General features: G+C 36.0%; 1 protein-coding gene across 3 annotated transcripts in view; it reads right to left on the bottom strand.

Annotated features, from left to right (window-relative positions):
• LOC121411158 (monocarboxylate transporter 9-like) overlaps positions 1 to 21844 on the bottom strand; it is a 42812-nt gene that overhangs the window by 14846 nt on the left and 6122 nt on the right. For 2 of the 3 annotated variants that reach the window (XM_041603704.1, XM_041603702.1), the window contains exons 2-3: positions 1640 to 1793; positions 285 to 581 (exon numbers count right to left, since the gene is read on the bottom strand). In XM_041603704.1, the coding sequence (XP_041459638.1) occupies positions 285 to 581; positions 1640 to 1793 (451 nt within the window). Of the gene's footprint in view, positions 1 to 284; positions 582 to 1639; positions 1794 to 14483; positions 14909 to 21844 lie in introns of those variants that run through there. The other variant, XM_041603703.1, reaches the window with a different exon arrangement.

Below are 21844 nucleotides of genomic sequence, written 5' to 3' on the forward strand. Positions count from 1 at the left end.
GCCGCTACGCAGACGGCATTATACATGGTATATGTGACAGTCTTAGGGAACTTTTGTAACGGACTGAAGAGGTTGTACCCATTCCGGAACTGTCTCATAGAAATTTCCTAGAAGTAAATGTGGGAAATAGGAAAGGTTCAAATTATTTTGTTTTTTGTAGTACTTTGATGGCATACAATGGCCGGATGTCCAAGTCAAGTGTACATAAGACTATAACGACGCGTGTCAATAATTAAAGGACTAAACCCTTTCTGCACTATAAAAGTTCACAAGCGTTCATGTACCTGTACTGCATCCTATAAGTGCCATCGTCACAGCCCTCGCTGAGTTTTTGTCTGGGAAGTACTGTAATATGATGTTTAGCCCAGAAGCCGTCACAAAGTTGATACCAAACCCGTATACCAGACTAAATGTGAAGAACATCGGAAGGAGACTATTCATGAATGACGTCACAATGAGAGATATAAAGCAAGAGATGACACCTATAGCAGCAATCCGTCGATGTTGGTATCGTGCTATGAGAGAGTTTGAGATGGGGGTGGCGAGGTAGGTCAGACCAAATGGAATCGTCCCGAGCCATCCTGAAAAGAACAGAACATGTCAATGGATGGATAAATACACATTTACTGACCAAATGAAAATGGAAACATTGACCTTAAGGATTGCTAACTTAATATACACATTCTGAAAAGAGGACTTTGTAAATCGGATCATGGACCTGTCCATGATCGCATGTAGGGCCTATCCTAGCGTGTCATACTGTCTAATGAAACTGACTTTCGTCTGCTGTCAGGCATCCTTGAATTCAATTTGAACATGGAGATATTAATGCTTTAGATCACCAGCAGACATCAAAAGGCATCGCCTGCCAACCTCCAGTTAGGTCTATAAATCAGATGAAGAAGTCGGCTGTGTCCTTGTCAGGCAACAGTATGTGACAAGGCCTAAAGTCTTTCATGGCTTGTCTTTTTTTCTCCATTCTCCCCACCCCCCCCCCCCCCCTCTTTCTCTCTCTCTCTTTCTACCTCCACCCCTCCGTCTTTTCCCGCCTTTCTCTTTCTCGTTTTCCCCTTGTCTGATTTTTCGAATCATTCACCATTATTAAAATCAGTTCATCAGTCCATCATGACTAATAGATATATATAATATATATTATTATTATTATTAATTTGTTTGGCGTCACCTGTGCCTGGTAAGCGAAAAGCAAACTGAATCACTATGATCCGCAGGTCTCTCCTCCCGATATAACTGACTGGGGGGAATGCAGGTGGACCACTATACACCGGGGTTTCCCCCTACTCTTAGACGAATAGTGCAGTGGGTTCTAACGTGCAAAGGTGATGACTCTCCTCTACACGGGGCCTCCATTTAACAACCTATCCGAGGGACGGAGTGTTTCCATTGTGACATAGCCTGCATCTATGAAACATGGGAGAGACGTTTACACACAACGCGCTGGCTTCATATATGTGCCCCGCCCCCCTTACAAGGGGGGGCACACATGTGTTTTAACAGTATTTTTACATTACAAATTTTAATTGTGCCTCTCAAAAGGGGGGCACGAGCCGGCTGTGCCCCCCCCCCCGTGGATCCGCCAGTGATATAAGGATCTTCCTTCAAAATGGAAAAGCTTACATACCTGTGGCAGTTGCTCCTTTGCCAAACTCGTCTTGGAAGATGACTAAGAATTGTCCATACGAATATAAGAATCCATAGTTAGCGAAGAAATGAAAGAAAGTAACCAGCGTGATCAACCAGCCTCTACAACCCTCCAACTTAACCATGGTGGCCTCCTATGCAGAAAATTGAGAAAAAGACAAAAAAGATCGATTTTTGTTTTTTTTTATCCAATATCGTGCAATAAGCTACTCCCACCTAAGAATGTGTAGAAAGGAGTGCCTAGACATTCCTTCGTTCGCGTTGAACTACCGCGACCCCACTTTATTGACTCCGAGCAAATATTAGCAACAATGGAAGTCCAGAGCCCAGTTTGGTAGGAATCAATTTCTATTTTGATCATTTGACTAAGCACCTTTTTTTAGCAAGAAGTAACTTTCGCTCAGCAGTCATCAAATCAGAACGTCTAAAAGGAGTAGGAGAAAGTTTGACCACAATTGTTGTTTGGTGAAAGCATTTTAAAGGGATGGTCCAGGCTGGAGATACTTATATCTCAATAAATAGAGTAAAATTCACAGAGCAACATGCTGAAAATTATTTTGATCAAAATCGGATAACAAATAACGAAGTTATTGAATTTTAAATATTTGCATTATTCCGGTGAAACAGTTCTAGGCATGTCTTCATGAATATTCATTAGGTGGGCTGATGACCGGGGGTACTTAAATCAACGAGTGAATATATACAGTGCGTCCTAGAAAAAAATAAACCGAGATTTATCGATGATTTATCATAATTTAATCAATAATACGATAGACAAGTGACCTGCCATTGTAAAGCTTAGAATCTCCTCTTTCATCTGAAATTACTTAGATTATTTTTCATTCACGCATGAGTGAGCAAAAACAATTTGAAGAAAGGATACCAAAAACTCATTTGGCGAGGGGTATCTGAATTTCAAAAAGAAAATCACATTCCTAAAAAGTTCAAGATCTGCTCTTCTATTTGATACCTTAATCACAGAAAATGGTCAAGAAGTAAAAATGTTATGTTCCCTCGAAACAATGCTTGTATTTCCATAATTTCATGAAATAAACGTGTTTTCACTGGTTTCCCATAGAAGCTAGTGCACGGTTAACAAATGGCTGATCGTCAACAAAACGGAGTGTCGAGTGACAACGCTAGCCTGTAAAACCTCATTTTGTGAAATTATTGAAATTCAAGGTTTACTTAAAATAAGCAGAACATTATTATTTCTTGACCATTTTCTGTAATTGAGGTATCAAATTAAAGAGCAGATATTGAACTTTTTAAACTGTGGTTTTCTTTTTGAAACCCAGATACAGCCCGCCAAGTGACTTTTGGAATCCCTTCTTCGAATTGTTTTTACTCACTCATGCGTGAATGAGAATTTCTAAGCTTTAAAATGGTGGGTCACTTGTGATTAAGTTATGATAAATCATCGATAAATCTCGGTTTCGTTTTTTTATGGGACGCACTGTATAGGTGGGGTAGGGAGTTCAGGAAGAGGAAGAAGGGGATTTGGGAGAGTTCAGAAATCGAAGAAAGCGGTAGAGGAGGGAAGTTGGGACGGGAAAATGGGCGAAGGTTATAGGGCGGAGGGGCAGAGTTCTGCGAAAGAAAAAAAAGACACACGTGAAAAATGAGAAGGAAATCAATACAGACAGCTAAAGCTATACAGCGTTTCACACACAAAAATTTTAATGGCAATCTAAATAAGTATAATAATTATGAAAATTACCAAATCATATTGTATTTAATTTTATAATCGTTAACTAGCATTTATTTCATAGAACTGGCTTAACATTTATGCGTTATGGTCCAGTGCACAAAGAGATTCATATGAGCTTTCTTTCAGTACTCATAAGAAAACCTCTCAATCCATGTTATTACCATGATTACGTTGAATAAAGAACGTTTGCCAATTACGTCTTCATTCACTCTTTATTTTTGTTTTATATATATAAATTTTGGGCCCACAACTTGCGGGCCCATACTTAAATTAGAAAAGAGAAGGTTTAATAAAATTGGCTAATCAAACATATTTATACTAAACAATTAGCACAAGGGAATGAATTAAAACATTGTTTTTCATCCATTGATCTTGAAAAGTTACGTAAATATGTTTCGCTGAGCACACGGGCTTAAATATGGAAGAACTTTTTATTCGTCAGATGAGGTTGAATGAATAGGTCATTGTCAAAACATGATCAAAATAAACTCCTAGCATATTTATGGCCCATTGTTGAACGTGAATATATACAATTCACACCACTTGAAAAGATAACAAATTTTGTTAGCTAAACCCGACTTTACTACTACTTTAATACAAAACTTGCAGGCGCGTAGGAAGGAAAAGCGGAGAGAGAAAGGGGAAGCAGGGTACAGCTTTGGTTTTTCCTTTCTTTCTTTTTTGTCAAAAGAATAAAAACCCTATACGAGGCGTTCTTTTCTCTCTTCATGCAAAATTTTGCTTCCGCGCTCCACGCGGGAAAAAATATCTAAAATGCCTTTCCCTTTTGTTTCCCACACGTTTTCCCCTCTCCGGCCATAGGACTCGTATATTCTTGCCAGAAAGAATATGAAAATATGAAACACTACCGTCTCTCTCCGAGTCCCAAATGCTATTTCTTTCGCTTTTCAGAAAGTATTTTGACAAAGTATCTGCTCAAAGGGTGAGGCATTCTCGTGCAAAATGAAAAAGTATTTACAATAAAACTTAGGTTTATTCTATATTGCTGCATATCCACCTCCTGGTTTGTTTTGCACTTTTCATTTGAAATTTTGAATGTCACTGAAATTTCTTAATCATAAGCGCTTAAAGGACAAGTCCACCATAGAAAAAAGTTGATTTGAATAAAAAGAGAAAAATTCAACAAGCATAACACTGAAAATTTCATCAAAATCGGATGTAAACTAAGAAAGTTATGACATTTTAAAGTTTCGCTTCATTTCACAAAATAGTTATATGCACATCTCGGTCGGTATGCAAATGAGGGAACTGATGGCATCACTCACTCACTATTTCTTTTGTACCTTATTACATGAAATATGAAACATTTTGATTTTCTCGTCATTTTTATGTGAAATGAAGTTTCATTCCTCCCTGAACACGTGGAATTCCATTATTTTAACATTTTGTGCTTCAGGCAAGTAGGTCCTAATCATCAAATTCGTAGAAATTGAAATATTGTATAATTCAAACAATAAAAAAACAAAAGAAATTGTGAGTGAGTGACGTCATCGAATCTCTCATTTGGATGTATAACTGGCTCGTTCATATAACTATTTTGTTAAAAATAAGCGGAACTTTGAAATGTCATAACTTTCTTATTTTACATCCGATTTTGATGAAATTTTCAGCAATGTGCTTGTCTGATTTTTCTCTATTGATTCAAATCAACATTTTTCTAAGGTGGACTTGACCTTTAATATGAGCGAAATTACACAATTCTTTGCTTACAAAATAAATCAGAGGTTTCCGTGATTCGTGTGCATAGGAATGGAAAAGTTCTCTTCTAGCATCAAACCTTTCATAATTTGAGCTTCTTTTTCGTAATAGAGTTATATGATCTAAATATAAAAATTAGAGCAGGTTAAGGTTTCAGAGAAATTTCGAATATTCAGAGCTTTAACGTCATTCGCGGGAAGGAATATTTCCTCCTAGCTGCATAAAGGCTTTCCCGTCTTTTACTCTGTTTTGCGAGTTAAAGAATTTAATTTGGCTAAAGTTTTTGCAAACAAATCTGATGTGACCAAGGTAGACATTTTATACCACTTCTGTTCTCAATTCTTATCACACGTTTTAGCGTTTAGAGAAATTATTTCAAATTCCTCAATCTTTTTCTCATTTTGGGGGCACTCGTAATTTCTTTTGAAAACAAGATTTTTTAATCACAGTAATACCTCTGTCACATTTGCTCTACGGCGGGCGTAGGGCGAGTCGAAATATGCCGTTTTATTTTTTTATTCAAACAACCTACATGTAGCTGGTAACAAAAAAAATGTTAAAACGGCTGTTTTCGACTGTTTTCGTACGGCCGCCTTAGAGCAAATGTGACCGAGGTATGAGTCATTTTAATTCCATTTGATAAGGGTAATAGAGACGCAAGAGACATCTTCTTTTGATTTATATCAAAAACTTCGCGCTCCGCAAGGGAGAGGGGAAACTCCCCCTAGGTAGCGCGCTTCGCGTGAACTTACCACCCCCTCCAAAATCACATCCTGGCTACGAGGTTGAAAACTTGGATGGAGAGGTTTCCTGATAAGTAATGGTCAGATTGTAGTATGCTAATAATCTTTGTGATTATTGGACAATGTGACATACAATTTAATCCAGTTGTAGAAAAAAGATTGAAGTTCTCGGGTGTAAAGATATAATATGTTGTCATTTTAATATCATACCCCTTTTGTGGGACACGATGTATGTCACGTTAGTCATCAAAACTGTCTCAAGTATTTACATCACAATCAGGGAAGGCGATCCTGGTGGGGCGGGGGCACAGTGCACCCCCCCAACACACACACATTGTTTGAAGCACTGAAAATTGCCCTTTACGGAAGAAAAATGGCCCTCACGAACGTGTACTGTTTCCCCTTTCAACGGAAGAGGACGCGTTTAAGGTGTTACCAAGTACCCGTTCTCAAAATCATTCCCCAAGTGCCTCTCACTGACGTATTCTGTGCCCTTTTCACCTAAGAAGGACCCGTTATGTGTGTTAGCAAGTGCCATATCTCGTATTAGAGTCAGATTATACCTCCAAAAAAATCCCTCACGAAAGTGTTCTGTGCTCCTTTCACCTGAGAAGAAGTCGGACTCATTTTATGCCGTTAGCAAGTGCTTGCATCAGTTCCCATTTTTACCCAAGAAAAGTGCCCCCATAAACGTGTTCTGTGCCCCTTTCACCTGAGAAGGACCTGTTATGTGTTAACGAGTGCTCATTTGTTTTCTCGTAGGTGCCTGTTCTTCATATCAGATAAGTTGTCCTGAAAAACCAATCTTTTTGTACCCGATGAGCGCCCGGTTTCTTTATTAGCGCCGTTCTGCTTCCTTTATCAAGTGCATAATGAATGAAAAAACTTGTAAAAAAAAATCCTACGTGCCTTAAATTTCATGAATCATGTGAGTGGGATAGATGAGTCAGTTTTTCTTTGTTTTAAGATCATGGCCGTACGCAGGAGGGTGCAGTTGCTCTCCCCCCCCCCCCCCCCGACATTTTGAAAACTCACATTATTTTACTGCAGATTTTCACAAAATCCACCCAAAGTATGCACAAAATCCATCAATCTCACCTAATAAAAATGCAAGAACGTCTCAATGTCAAGCTCAGTTTTTTTTTAAGTTTACGCGTGCTGCCCCAAAATACTTTTGCATAAGGCTATGTCTTAAACATAGAAAGAAAAGATGTGCTCAGATGGACATACTAATACTATTTCGGATATTCTTTTCATTTATTTTTTTTATAATCTTACGAATAAACTTGCCATTTTTAATGAGTTGAACCACATTCTACAATTATTGAAACAAAAATCTAAAATATTTTTGTTTGAATATAATCGGTGAATTTTCAAGATTATGTCCTTATTGCAAATCACATGATGGTTAACGCAAGGTTACTTTGATAGAGGAGGGGAAAGACGACCTACGCTCAGAAAAATTGGCGTAATTTTCAATTTTCCCGGCCCAGTTTTACGGCGTAAATAAAAATAAAAGAAAGAAAATAAAATTTAAACAATCACGACCAAGAAAAAAAGGAAAGAAAGAAACTATTATCACGAAACTGGACTTTTTTTAGGCAAAACATCATATCTAAATAAATAGAATTCACAGAGCAAAATGCTGAAAATTTCATCAAAATCTGATAACAAATAGCGAAGTTATTGAATTTTGAAGTTTAGCAATATATTGTGGAAAAGTGTTATATGCACGTCGTATTGGATATTTATTAGATGGGCTGATGATGATCTCCACTTTCTTTCGTCTTATGTTATTACATGAATCATAGTCGTTTCATTTTTTTTTCCATTCATGTAAGAATGATATGTCCTCCTTATCCTAGAGTAAGTTGCAGCAATGAATATCTAATTCACTTGATCAGTTTTTTATACAATATTTTTGGTTCTTGAAGGAAAAATTTTGAATAAACCAAATTTCAGATAATGAGATACAATAAAAAAACAAGTGGAAGAATGACATCATCGCTTTGCTCAATGAATATTCATGAAGACATGCCTACAGAACTGTTTCACCGGAATAATGGAAATCGTTATAATGCCATAACTTTTTTATTCATTGTCCAATTTTGATCAAATTTTCAGTGTTTTGTTTGTCTATTTTTTCTTCATTTGTTCAAATGATATGCCTGCAGCATCCCTTTAATCTTCAGTCCTAAAAAGTCTTGGTGATTTCTTTATCTATTGTTTCTTCTTAATTATTATTTTTGTTTGGCAATCAGTCATGATTGACTTTATTTGCCACACATTAAAGTAAGATAAATACTCTTGATTTTTGATGTACTTTTTTCTCTTATTTTTTTCCTTTAATTCATATTTTGACTGTAATGATACACTATTCTGATCATCACTAAATAATGAGAGAAAATGAGTAGTCTGTACTTATATACCACATAAGACATATCGTTGTACCATGAACAAACAAGATACAAATGGCCTTGTCTAAAGAATGCTAAAGGCTTATTGACGGAGAGGTATTGTTCACAAACGATTCTCATAATCTTTGTGATTATTGGACAATGTGACATACAATTTAATCCAGTTGTAGAAAAAAGATTGAAGTGCTCGGGTGTAAAGATATAATATAATGTTGTCATTTTAATAACATACCCCTTTTGTGGGACACGATGTATGTCACGTTAGTCATCAAAACTGTCTCAAGCATTCACATCACAATCAGGGAAGGCGATCCTGGTGGGGGCGGGGGCACAATGCACCCCCCCCAAAAAACACACACACACTGTTTGAAGCACTGAAAATTGCCTTTTTACGGAAGAAAAATTGCCCTCACGAACGTGTATACTGTTTCCCCTTTCAACGGAAGAGGACGCGTTTTAGGTGTTACCAAGTACCCTTTCTCAAAATCATCCCGCAAGTGCCTCTCACTGACGTGTTCTGTGCCCTTTTCACCTAAGGAGGACCCGTTATGTGTGTTAGCAAGTGCCATATCTCGTATTAGAGTCAGATTATACCTCCAAAAAATCCCTCACGAATGCGTTCTGTGCTCCTTTCACCTGAGAAGAAGTCGGACTCATTTTATGCCGTTAGCAAGTGCGCTTTCTCGTATCAGTTCCCATTTTTACCCAAGAAAAGTGCCCCCATAAGACCCTTTCACCTGAGAAGGACCTGTTATGTGTTAACGAGTGCTCATTTGCTTTCTCGTAGGTGCCTGTTCTTCATATCAGATAAGTTGTCCTGAAAAACCAATCTTTTTGTACCCGATGAGCGCCAGGTTTCTTTATTAGCGCCGTTCTGCTTCCTTTATCAAGTGCATAATGAATGAAAAAAACTTGTAATAATAATCCTACGTGCCTTAAATTTCATGAATCATGTGAGTGGGATCATGGACCTACCACTAGGTCCATGGTGGGATAGATGAGTCAGTTTTTCTTTGTTTTAAGATCATGGCCGTACGCAGGAGGGTGCAGTTGCTCCCCCCCCCCCCCCCCGACATTTTGAAAACTCACATTATCTTACTGCAGATTATCACAAAATCCACCCAAAGTATGCACAAAATCCATCAATCTCACCTAACAAAAATGCAAAAACGTCTCAATGTTAAGCTCAGTAGCTTCGCTCCCTCGCTTTTGAGTTTTTTTTTAAGTTTACGCGTGCTGCCCCAAAATACTTTTGCATAAGGCTACGTCTTAAACATAGAAAGAAAAGATGTGCTCAGATGGACATACTAATACTATTTCGGATATTCTTTTCATTTATTTTTTTAATAATCTTACGAATAAACTTGCCATTTTTAATGAGCTAAACCACATTCTACAATCATTGAAACAAAAATCTAAAATATTTTTGTTTGAATATAATCGGTGAATTTTCAAGATTATGTCCTTATTGCAAATCACATGATGGTTAACGCAAGGTTACTTTGATAGAGGAGGGGAAAGACGACCTACACTAAGAAAAATTGGCGTGATTTTCAATTTTCCCGGCCCAGTTTTACGGCGTAAATAAAAATAAAAGAAAGAAAATAAAATTTAAACAATCACGACCAAGAAAAAAAGAGAAAAGGAAAGAAACTATTATTACGAAACTGGACTTTTTTTGAGGCAAAACATCATATCGAAATAAATAGAATTCACAGAGCAAAATGCTGAAAATTTCATCAAAATCTGATAACAAATAGCGAAGTTATTGAATTTTGAATTTTAGCAATATATTGTGGAAAAGTGTTATATGCACGTCGTCATGGATATTTATTAGATGGGCTGATGATGATCTCCACTTTCTTTCGTCTTATGTTATTACATGAATCATAGTCGTTTCATTTTTTTTCCATACATGTAAGAATGATATGTCCTCCTTATCCTAGAGTAAGTTGCAGCAATGAATATCTAATTCACTTGATCAGTTTTTAATACAATATTTTTGGTTCTTGCAGGAAAAATTTTGAATAAACCAAATTTCAGATAATGAGATACAATAAAAGAACAAGTGGAAGAATGACATCATCGCTTTGCTCAATGAATATTCATGAAGACATGCCTACACTCTTAAAAATATTGGGTAAAAATGCTCCATGATGGTAATTATGTATCCAACCAACATTGGGCACTTCTTTTGGGCATTATTATTTATCCAGTGTGATCAAAATTTGCTCATTCTAAAGTAATTTCTGCTTATTTTTTAACCTTACTGGACAATATGTTTCCCGCATTGGGTAAAATACTGCCACAAATTGGTTGGATACATAATTACCCTCGTGCTGGTTAAAATTTTGCCCAATATTTTTTACAGTGTACAGATTAACTGTTTCACCGGAATAATGGAAATCGTTATAATGCCATAACTTTTTTATTCCTTGTCCAATTTTGATCAAATTTTCAGTGTTTTGTTTGCCACACATTAAAGTAAGATAAATACTCTTGATTTCTGATGTACTTTTTTCTCTTATTTTTTTTTCTTAATTCATATTTTGACTGTAATGATACACTTTTCTGATCATCACTAAATAATGAGAGAAAATGAGTAGTCTTTACTTATATACCACATAAGACATATCGTTGTACCATGAACAAACAAGATACAAATGGCCTTGTCTAAAAAATGCTAAAGGCTTATTGACGGAGAGGAATTGTTCACAAACGACAAAAGGTCCTTTATCCACGGTAAGCGTATACCCAGTGATTTTTTTTTAATTTACGCGCGAATGACAAACAATATGGTACCCCCTTTCAATTGAAAACAATTGCACTAACCGGTACACAATCATGTATTTCAAAATCGAAAAAAATCCATAGGTCATAAAAATATGTGTCAGTTCAACCTATACAATGCTATATTTCATTGAAATGGTATGGTAAACCATGAACTCTATCCGCCGGTGAAAGCCTCCTTTTCGCCATTATACAGATGAAAGGCACAATTTAGAATAAAAAATAAAAAAAACATGGCCAGAAGGCGCAAACATCATGATAGCAGCACCTCAAAATCAAAATTTTTAAAGGACAAGTCCACCCCCCCCAAAAAAAAAAAAAAAAATTGGTTTGAATAAAAAGAGAAAAAATCAAACAAACACAACACTGAAAATTTCATTAAAATCGGATGAAGAAAGTTATGACAAAACAGTTATATGCACATCCGGGTCAGTTTGCAAATCAGGCAACTGGTGGAATCATCCTCTCACTCTTTCTTTTGTATTCTATTAAATGAAATGTGAAATATTCTAATTTTCTCCTCAATGTCTTAGGGAAGAAGTTTTATTCCTCCCTGGATATGCATAATTACCATTGTTTTAACATTTTGTGCTGGTCCTTATTGTAAAATTTATAAAAATTTAAATATTGTATATTTCAAACAATAAAAAGAAAATAAATATTGAATGAGGGAAATAATCGCCTGTCTTAACTTGCACATCACTGAGTGATGCATATATATATATATATTAAATAAGCGAAACTTCAGAATGTCGTAACTTTCTTCATGTTCTTATTATACCGTGATCCGATTTGCATGACATTTTCAGCGTTATGCTTGTTGGATTTTTTTATAAACATAGACATTTTTTCTGGGTTGGTCTTGACCTTGAAAGTAGCATCGCCTCTTTAGAGAGGCGACTATCGTACCCACCCGGTAATGTGTATTAACTTTTATCTTACTTTATTTGTGTAAGGTACATGCCAGTATTGTTGTAAAATTCACCATTTCCCCTGCTTTCTGACTAGAAGCCAATGAACTTAACATGCCCAATGGGGCAAATGAAACCCCAAGATACACTGTATAGTTCACATTATTTCTGTGAAAACAACAAAATACGTATCATATAGATATCTCCATACTTTCTTATGTACACTAAACGTGTCCATTTCAAATATAACATGTAGAAACATAGAAATATAACTGTGACAGTTGAAAACATAATCCGACTATCGTTGTTTTTCATAATATTGGATAGGATTAATAAATAAACCCTTTGAAATGGGGGCCTTTGGGAAATAATCAAATATTAATCTAGTGATTGTTAATAGCAAATGTTCAGTACATCAAATCAACTGAACTATTTTTCTTTAAATATAGCAACACAAAATGGTTTTTAATCAAGGAGCCTCATTTGCCCTCCAAAGACGAGGGTCCCATGACGTCACTAACTCACTATTTCATTGAAATGTGACTATTGAGATAAAACTCTGCCGTCTTTTTTAAATGAAAAAAATGTCACGATTTAATGTCACTGTGAACATGTAGAATCGTCATTTACAAACTCCAGATGAATACAAAACTCCTTTCAAATTTCCAAACGTCGGAACTTTCTATTTCTAAATCTTTGATATTAGATTTTGATGGAATTTGAAGTGTCGTTTTGCTTGTATGATTTTGCTATGTTTATTCTAATCCACTCACTGTTAGCATATGGTGAACATGAATTTCAATCACGATGATACACAGTATGTTATGTATACCATGTATACAGCACCCACCAGCATTCTCATCTTCACATCTCATCAGTACTGTGGCGTACGTATGAAGACAAGTTGTGAGTAAGGTGACCCTCGACATACTCATTGCACTACTTAAAGGACACGTCAACCCCAACAAAAAGTTTATTCAAATAATAAGAATAAAATCCAACAAGCATAACACTGATAGTTTCATCAAAATCGAGAGTGAAAGAAAGTAATGCAATTTTTAAGTTTCGCTTAATTTCACAAAACAGTAGTTATGCACATTCTGGTCTGTAGATGATGGGACTGATGACTTCACCCACTCACTATTTCTTTTGCATTTTTTTTATATGGGAATCCTGCATGTGATACAAAGTTTTACCCCTCACTTATATATATATATATATAAGTGTTATACTCCTGACTGAACATGTGGTTTTTTACACTTTTAACATTGTTTTTTTTTCATTTCATAGTTCAGTCAAATTGGTCCTGAGAATGTCCAATTTTGTAAAAATAAAATACTATATATTATTCAAATAAAAAATAAACAGTGAGTGAGGTACATCATGGATTCTCTCAATTGCATATCACTGAGTTGTGGCATAACAGTTTTGTGAAAAATAAGCGAAATGGTAAAATGTCATGACTTTTTTTATTTTACATCCGATTTTTGAAGAAGTTTTCAGCGTTATGCTTGTTTGATTTTTCTCTATGATTCTAATCAACGCTGTAACCGGAGTAAACCTTGACTTTTAACAATGATTTTTTTTCAGTGCGAGTACGTAAGCGAGCAATGAAAATAAATTATTGATCGTGCCTAAATATTATAGGCTGTAGATTTGGTCGAATGGTTCAGGTACAGGCCTACTGGAAACTAAAAGGAAAATGACAATGAACATGCATGTATCATGTATAGGCCTAATGTTCTCATTAGTTTTCATTCCAGCGCCCAATATATTACATGTAAGTCGCCAGTTGATCCACTCATAGTTTATTGCATACATGTTCATGACATGCTCACAGTGCATTTTCACCAAATACTAATGTAAAGCTTATGTAATATAATGTAAACAAAAATGATTTTATGTTGATGTTATCCCGATAGGCCTGCATTCTTGGAATCATCTGATCATTGAATGAATGCCGAGATCAATCGTATGTTACTATTTTGACGTTATAAATGATGGCATCCTTCTAGCGTTAAGCAAACACAGCAAAAACTGTGGTGTTAACCGGTGTACATAGAGGACCACACCAGTTATTTTACACTGGTGTTAAATCGGTGGTGTTCGTTTTACACATATAGGTGCTATTTCAACACCTTTTGTTGTTACATTTACACTCTTTGGTGTTATGTTTAATCTCTAGACTGTAATTTTAACACCTCAGGGTGTGGTCCTCTATTAACACCGATTGGTGTCAGTTTTAACACCGCAGTTTTTACAGTGTACCTGCAAAGAGAGGATTGATTGATTTTCCCGATAATCAGTTGAATTTATTTTAACCAGACTTTAAGCAATGACTGCAATAGTACAGAGTGTATGTCTCCATGCTGCATGCTGTGATTATGTCAAAACATATATCACGGAATTGTCAGTGAGATTAATTCATTCCCTGACTGCGATACGTATTCGTTTTGTTTTCCCAGGTTCCAATATCCCCCCTCCCGGATCCCCCTCCTGTTTGAGTTTTTTCTTCTAGCTGTCGAATACTCACCTCCCTTTAATATCCTGAAAACTCTCAGGTCTATCCAGGCACCTCCTTGGTTCATCAAAATCAAAATAATTCTCAAATCCAGATCGTAACAGACATGGAATTATTAATTAGGTGATGCACTTGACAGATAAATAGTAGGGCCTACACACTACAGCATCGTAAAGAACATGGATCCTACTGTCTAGTTCTAGTAGGATCCATGTCCAGAATGACATCCTTTCGCACAATGTACACGGTCGCGTTGTGTTGTATATCTACTTCCAGCTGGTACTACCATCGACCTATATGTACATGGTATACTGTATACTGTGGACGTTGGAGACGGCTGTATGGAGCTTGTCATGCGTGACAATCAATACACAGCATTTACCACTTGAGGAGAAAGCTCTTTGATTTTACCTATGCCCGTGAGCAAGGCATTTAATCTGCAATGCTCTATCCCGATCGAGACAAGAATAACTGCGGCCACCTTTCAGAAGTTTATTCCATAGGAATGTTCCAGTAAATTAAATGATCGATCTCCTATGACATGTATGAGATTGTGGTAAAGCAAGTAAGGATGAACTAGCAGACCTAAGGTTACGGGAGGGATTGTAACGAGTTATCAAGCTATGAGGTCCGGGGGGCACTCAGTATATAATGCATAGTGGGTATGTGCCCACTATGAATTTAGGGGGGGACGCAGAAAAAAATGACATGCAAAAAAAAAGAAAAAAAAGGTTATCAAAAAAAAATTTAGGGGGGACCGTCCCCCCCACCTAAATTTTTTCGGGGACACGTCTCCCCCGTCCTATGGGCACACCCCTATACCACTTTTTTGGACGAGTGCCCCCCCCCCCCGGATTGAGGTGCAGTGCCAATGAACGAAAAACAAGGAAGAGCAATTCAATTTGATATGTGCGATGAACGTACAACGGGTAACCAATGCAGAGATACATTGTAATTACATGAGTAGAGAAACATGAAGACTACACGGGCAGCATTCTGCTGTAGTTTCCGAATGTTGACATACACATTACACTTCCCTGGTAGAACATTGCAGATCGAAAACCAGACGGAAGGTAATTGTGCCGCGGTCGAAACCCCCATTTAACCCTAAATTTCCGTTCCAATGCATCATCAAATTTTTTTTTTCCCGTTCCTTGAGACCCTCAAATTTGTGATTCTCATTCCAATGCGCTACCATTTTTTTAATATCACCTTTATTCAAAACAAAACAAAGGGAATTTACAAACAATGAAAATAAAATACTCGTTTTTAGGACGAAGTACAGGACTAATAAAATAATTACAGATACACAATGTGTGACATATCACAATCAAATTTACAAAAAACGATTATACATTGGTGATTGCAGAAAAGAAAATTGAAATAGATCAAGCTCACACCCTTATATTACAACTGAAATGAAGAGAGGATAGAGGGGAGATAGAAAGAGTGAACTTGATTAAGAGAAATAAGAGGAACAGATGTGACGAGTGTAAAGAAGGGGAAAAACAGGATAAAAGGAGAAGGTAGAGAAGAATGAGGAGAATGAAGAAACAGAGGAATAAGAATTATGAGCGAGACCCCCGTTTTTTATGAGGTCAGTTCCAGAGCATAGCATTTTTAGCAAACGTTGATCCAAGAGCCGTTTTTCGGAGGCCCCCATTTTAAGACCTTGATTTAGATCCAGAGCCCCCTATTTTCGACTTAGGTGTGGGACATATGTATCATGTTATAATTCAATATAAGCCCCCCCCCCCCCCCCCCACCTCCGGGTACAATATTCTGTGCAATTTGTGAGATATTACCTAAATTCCGTAGTTGAACCATGGACCTACATGGTTGAACAGACTGGCAATATACTAGAGACCTGATAAGTAAAGGCCTATTTAGATTTCTGAGCTCTAGAACCAAGCGGGAATCCAAACAACGTGAATTCAGATTAAAGTGATTGGTGATTTGTTTGACTTTTAAAAAATCTGAGCTAGAAGGTCACACTTGTCACCTGTGTCTGTGATATGTTACAAAAATGAAGCCCAGAAAAAAATGCGTTCGAAAATAATTATAAAGTGCTTCAAAAATTGAAATATAAAGTGACCGGAAACACCATCTTAATTTCATCCTATACACTTCTGTGTACTATTTAGGCGTCTATAAGACGCCTATTTACAAAATCACGGTTTGCCTTGTAGTTTTAGCTTTTCATTCTCAATAATTGTTGTTTTCAGGGTTTATTAGTTCTAATACACGCACTTGTACACATGTTTCATCTCGGTTTGAGAATTTTTTAAATTGGCTGCTCACAAAGCTAAACAATACCTTTAAGAAACTTTAAAAGAGATAGTGGGGACCCTGAACACATCCAGTCCATTACAACATTGAATTGATAGACAATTTTCTGTTATCTTGACCAGGGGAGAATACAACTGAACATCATGAGTCTAACAGAGGTACCCAATACAATACTTTATATATATATATATATATATATATATATATATATATATTGACCTATTTAGGTAGCTTTGCAACTTTGATTGCATTAATTTTTTTAACAGATTTAATCTTAGAAATATAAATGTAAAATGTGAAATATGGAACGCATTGGTTGTGAATAAGATAAAAGGACAAGTCCACCCAACAAAAACTTGATTTGAATAAAAAGAGAAAAATTCAACAAGCATAACACTGAAAATTTCATCAAAATCGGATGTAAAATAAGAAAGTTTTATGGCATTTTAAAGTTTCGCTTCATTTCACAAAACAGTTATATGCACATCTCGGTCGGTATGCAAATGAGGAACTGATGACATCACTCACTCACTATTTCTGTTGCATTTTATTATATGAAATATGGAAATTTTTTGATTTTCTCGTCATTGTCTTGTGAAATGAAGTTTCATTCCTCCCTGAATACGTGGAATTCCATTATTTTAACAATCGTCAAATTTGTAAAAATTGAAATATTGTATAATTCAAGCAATAAAAAACAAAAGAAATATAGTGAGTGAGTGAAATCATCGACTCTCTCATTTGGTTGTAACTGGCTCGTTCATATAACTATTTTGTTAAAAATAAGCGAAACTTTGAAATGTCATATAACTTTCTCAAATCTCAATTTACATCCGATTTTGATGAAATTTTCAGCATTGTGCTTGTCTGATTTTTCTCTATTGATTCAAATCAACATTTTTCTGAGATGGACTTCATCTTTAAAATACAATAACAGATTTTTCGTAGAAACGAAATCAGTTGTCATGCAGGTTTTTCATTGCTAGTATAATTGACTGGGTCAATTAACGATTACTTCCTGCCCCAGACAATGCCAAACAAGTTCATATCATTACTGATAATCCTGCATTTAAAAGGGCCATGAAAGTTATATTTGCTAAATTTTTATTGAAGGGGTGTTTCTTTCTTTCTTTCTTCATTGGCATTGGGGCTTTGAGCTAACTTATGGATCTTACTTGCAATGTCGGCATTGAAAATCTTAAATATATCTTTGACCAATACAGAGTCCCAATTATGATTACAAATTTAATATAAATAATGTTTATCATTATAGCATCTTATCTCAGAACAAATTGTCATCTATGTTTCACCTAGGGTCTTGACGAGCGTACTCGAGAAAAAATATACAACACGATGACAGACATAGTGATCATGACTAGAAGTCTAGCTTGCGTCTTTTAACCAATTTTCATGTTTTCATCTTTAATTTGTTTGCTCATACTTCTTCATCTTCAAGTGATATGGTACCACCAATCAATCTCGAGGTGTAGAGTAATTGATAAGATGTACTATTTCAGATTATTTGTGAGAAAATGAAGTTAGCGAGTCAAATTATTAGTGCTTATTTTCAATACACTCAATGTTTGACATTTCACGTTTGAGATTTGGCATGCAAACCCAGTCAAATCGGTCAAATAGCCAATGCAATAAAAGTTTATGTGTTGATCATGGGCGGAAATCCCAGGGAGGACAGGGGGGGCACACTCAAAATAGTAGGGGGGACACAATATCAAATGTCCCCCCTACTATTTTGGGTCTTTGGTGATGCTAAGAAATATATGACTCAAAATGTGAATAAAACGTGCATTTTCGGACGAGATGACTTTTTTGTTTCGCTTGTCAAATCTATTTTCGTCTAAATGACCTTAAACTTCAGGTAATAGCCTTTTTTTGCTTGTCAAATTTTCCAGACCCTTGTCCCCCCTACCTTTTAGGAGAGATTTCCTCCCCTGGTGTTGATAATGAATAAATTACATGTATGATTTAACAAAACACATTTTCGTGTGATTCTTTCTTCGTTCAGTCTTTCTTTGTGATCAATCATCCAGCCCCACACTCAGCAAAGTGTAACATTAGACCTTATTGATCACTCTTTTCCTGATGCTCGAGTATCGCGTTTGTGATCGCTGAAAGTAACTAAGCATTGTTCAAAACGCATTCATTCGTAATTCCGACGATTCGTTATTCCGAAAGTTCGTTATTCAGAAGGTTCCTAATTCCAAAGGTTGATAATTTCGAAGGTACCCTAAACACGTATTTTCCATATTCTGAAAATGCACCCCTTAACAAGTATTGGCGTGTAAAACCCTATACCTTAGCAAGTATTGGAAACAAAACGATATTCTTAGCAAGTATTCCCTGAATTGACCCCCTAAACAAGTACAACGATATCTTTATTGTTATGTCACTGTCGTCGGTTTTACCTTAATTTACATGATTGTGTTTAGTACAGCCCCCATCTCCTACATCTCGTGCAAAATCGTATGTTGACTCTTGGAGCAAAAAGTACATCCTTTATAAAACATATTAGTCTTAATTTTTACACCCTCGCAAATTTGACCCTAAACACGTAGCTTTCCTAGCGAAAATAGATAAATAGATTTTTCACCATTTTAGTGTTTTTGACACCCTTATTACGTTACGTAATAAAAAAACAATTATTTTGGACTACCTTGAGCGCTCACAGGCCTAATTCATTCCCCATAGACTCGTGTATTAAAGTGGCACTTAAAAAGAATTCATAAAAGATAAGGAGGAAATTCGAGGGTTGAATATACTACCAGTGAATAGGATAAATGTCTGACATTGCATATCTCACCAGAAAAGGGAACCTCGACCGGCTCATTTTAAAAATAAATCAGCATTTACGAAGACTACACCTGACGGGACCAATTCATCACTTGAGTAAAATGACCTTAATTCTTCCGCCAGTAAAAATATAGTGCCATAGTGGTGAAATATCTTTTTAATTTGGAAAAAGTAAGTTCAGTACGTACCCTCCCTAGAATCAGTGTTGGATTGTCAGTCATATTCATACATTTTTGTCAATCAGCAATATCAAATTTAAAAATTGAGCAATGGTTTGGCTCGAATGAATATCTGTGGCCTGCCAGGGTGATTAGGCCCGTGCAGCCTTTGAAATTAATAATATGCTGCTGTAATGGAATGACGGTCATCGTTTCCAAAATGGCCGCGCTATGTAGGCCTACCACCACTGCACAGTTTCGCTCATATAGGTCTATCTTGTGAAAACATTCTTCAAGTACCATGTTTGTACCGCTTGAGACATCGGCTTTGGTAAAGGAAATTAATATTCCACGCCTCCACGGATGTCCTGCTGGAAAAGACACAGTGTCGCACAGTGTAACATATGTTTAGTGTGGTACACAGCATCATTTCCTGCATTCTTGAAATAAATTTGAGCATTCTAAAGGTCAAGTCCACCCCAGAAAAATTTTGATTTGAAAAAAATAGAAAAAAAAAATCAAACAAGCATAACGATGAAAATTTCATCAAAATCGGACGTGAAATAAGAAAGTTATGATCAGTTTCGCTTATTATTCTCAAAACAGTGATATGCACGACTCAGTGACATGCAAATGAGAGAGTCGATGATGTCCCTCACTCACTATTTCTTTTTCTTTTTATTGTTAAAAATATAAAATATTTCATTTTTTTACAGATTGACGATACGGACCAAGTTGACTGAACCATATATAATTCCACGTGTTCAGGGATGAATTAATCGTTGTTTCACTTGACAATGAAGATGAAATTAGAATATTTCATATAATAAAATACAAAAGAAAACAATTACCCCCAGAACCCCCCCCCCCCCCTTCTCTCCAGCATCAAGGTTAGAATTAAGCGGGACCTATTGTAAGTTTTGGTCGATGTCACAGGTTTTCGAAATAATTCATATTTTATCTTACGTTTATAACTTTTTTACTTTTTTCTTTTTCTTTTATATTGGTCTTTCTCCTGTTCTCTCACTTTCTACTTTTTTCCTTTTTTTGTTTAGCGGCGCCTTCTGCATCATGAAAAATGGGGGGGGGGGGCTTCTACCTGAGACCTCCCATTTGGCTATGCATGCATATATACATCAGAAAATGTGTAAAGTGACCCTCATACTTAGTTTTCATAGAAAGATTCAACACGATTAGTCATAATAATCATAAATGCTGAATATCTCTGATTCCAACTGATCTTATTTCAAAAAATATTTATTTTGGGTTTAATTTCAGGAAAGAAATCAGGCAAATAGATAAAACGTAAAAAAGACACCTTCATAGGTAGACATATTGATAACGCAACTATCAACACTCACACTGTCAAGTAGGACCTATAAACCTGTTATTTTAAAACAATTCAACTAACAAGTAGCTAAGAATTATGAAACAATAATTGGTGCACATTCCAGATTAATAATAATTATACTTGCTTATATAGCACTTAACACTTACTTTGTCAGAAGTCTCTAAGCGCTCTACAGTATATGCAGCATAATTACCCTGGCTTTAGCAGTGAAGCTGTTACGCGCGCTGCGTTTCAAGGAATAAATTCCTGCCAGGTACCCATTTACCTCACCTGGGTTGAGTGCAGCACATGTGCCTTTATGACTTAATACAGTAAGCTTTAAAAAAATTATGCAAAGATAATAACACACACAAGAACACCTTGTAATTTTACCATTTACGCCCTAAATGGTAAAATTACAAGGTGTTTTTTGTGTATTATTCTTGGGTGAAAGCAAATAAACATTAAAGAAGGAAATTAAGTACTAAAATTACGAAATTGTAAACATTATGACATAATCAAATACAGTGTTTTTTTCTATACAAATTGACAATCATGGTAGTATACATATAAGGACGGTTTGTAAGAATTTATAAAGAAGTAGGCCTATGCAAATCAAATAATGCGACCGAGCAGCGTGAGCTGAAAATATTAATAGTTAGACCATAAAACGGACATTGTACAGAGCACTTGAAAAATCAATTTGTAAATTTAAAAATAATAAAAGCTCGATATCCGAGATGAAATATGTGTTCTATATTGACTTCAAAATTTGATATTTTAAGCTC

This window comes from Lytechinus variegatus, chromosome 3, assembly GCF_018143015.1.
Source record: "Lytechinus variegatus isolate NC3 chromosome 3, Lvar_3.0, whole genome shotgun sequence".
In the NCBI taxonomy this organism is placed as follows: Eukaryota; Metazoa; Echinodermata; class Echinoidea; order Temnopleuroida; family Toxopneustidae; genus Lytechinus; species Lytechinus variegatus.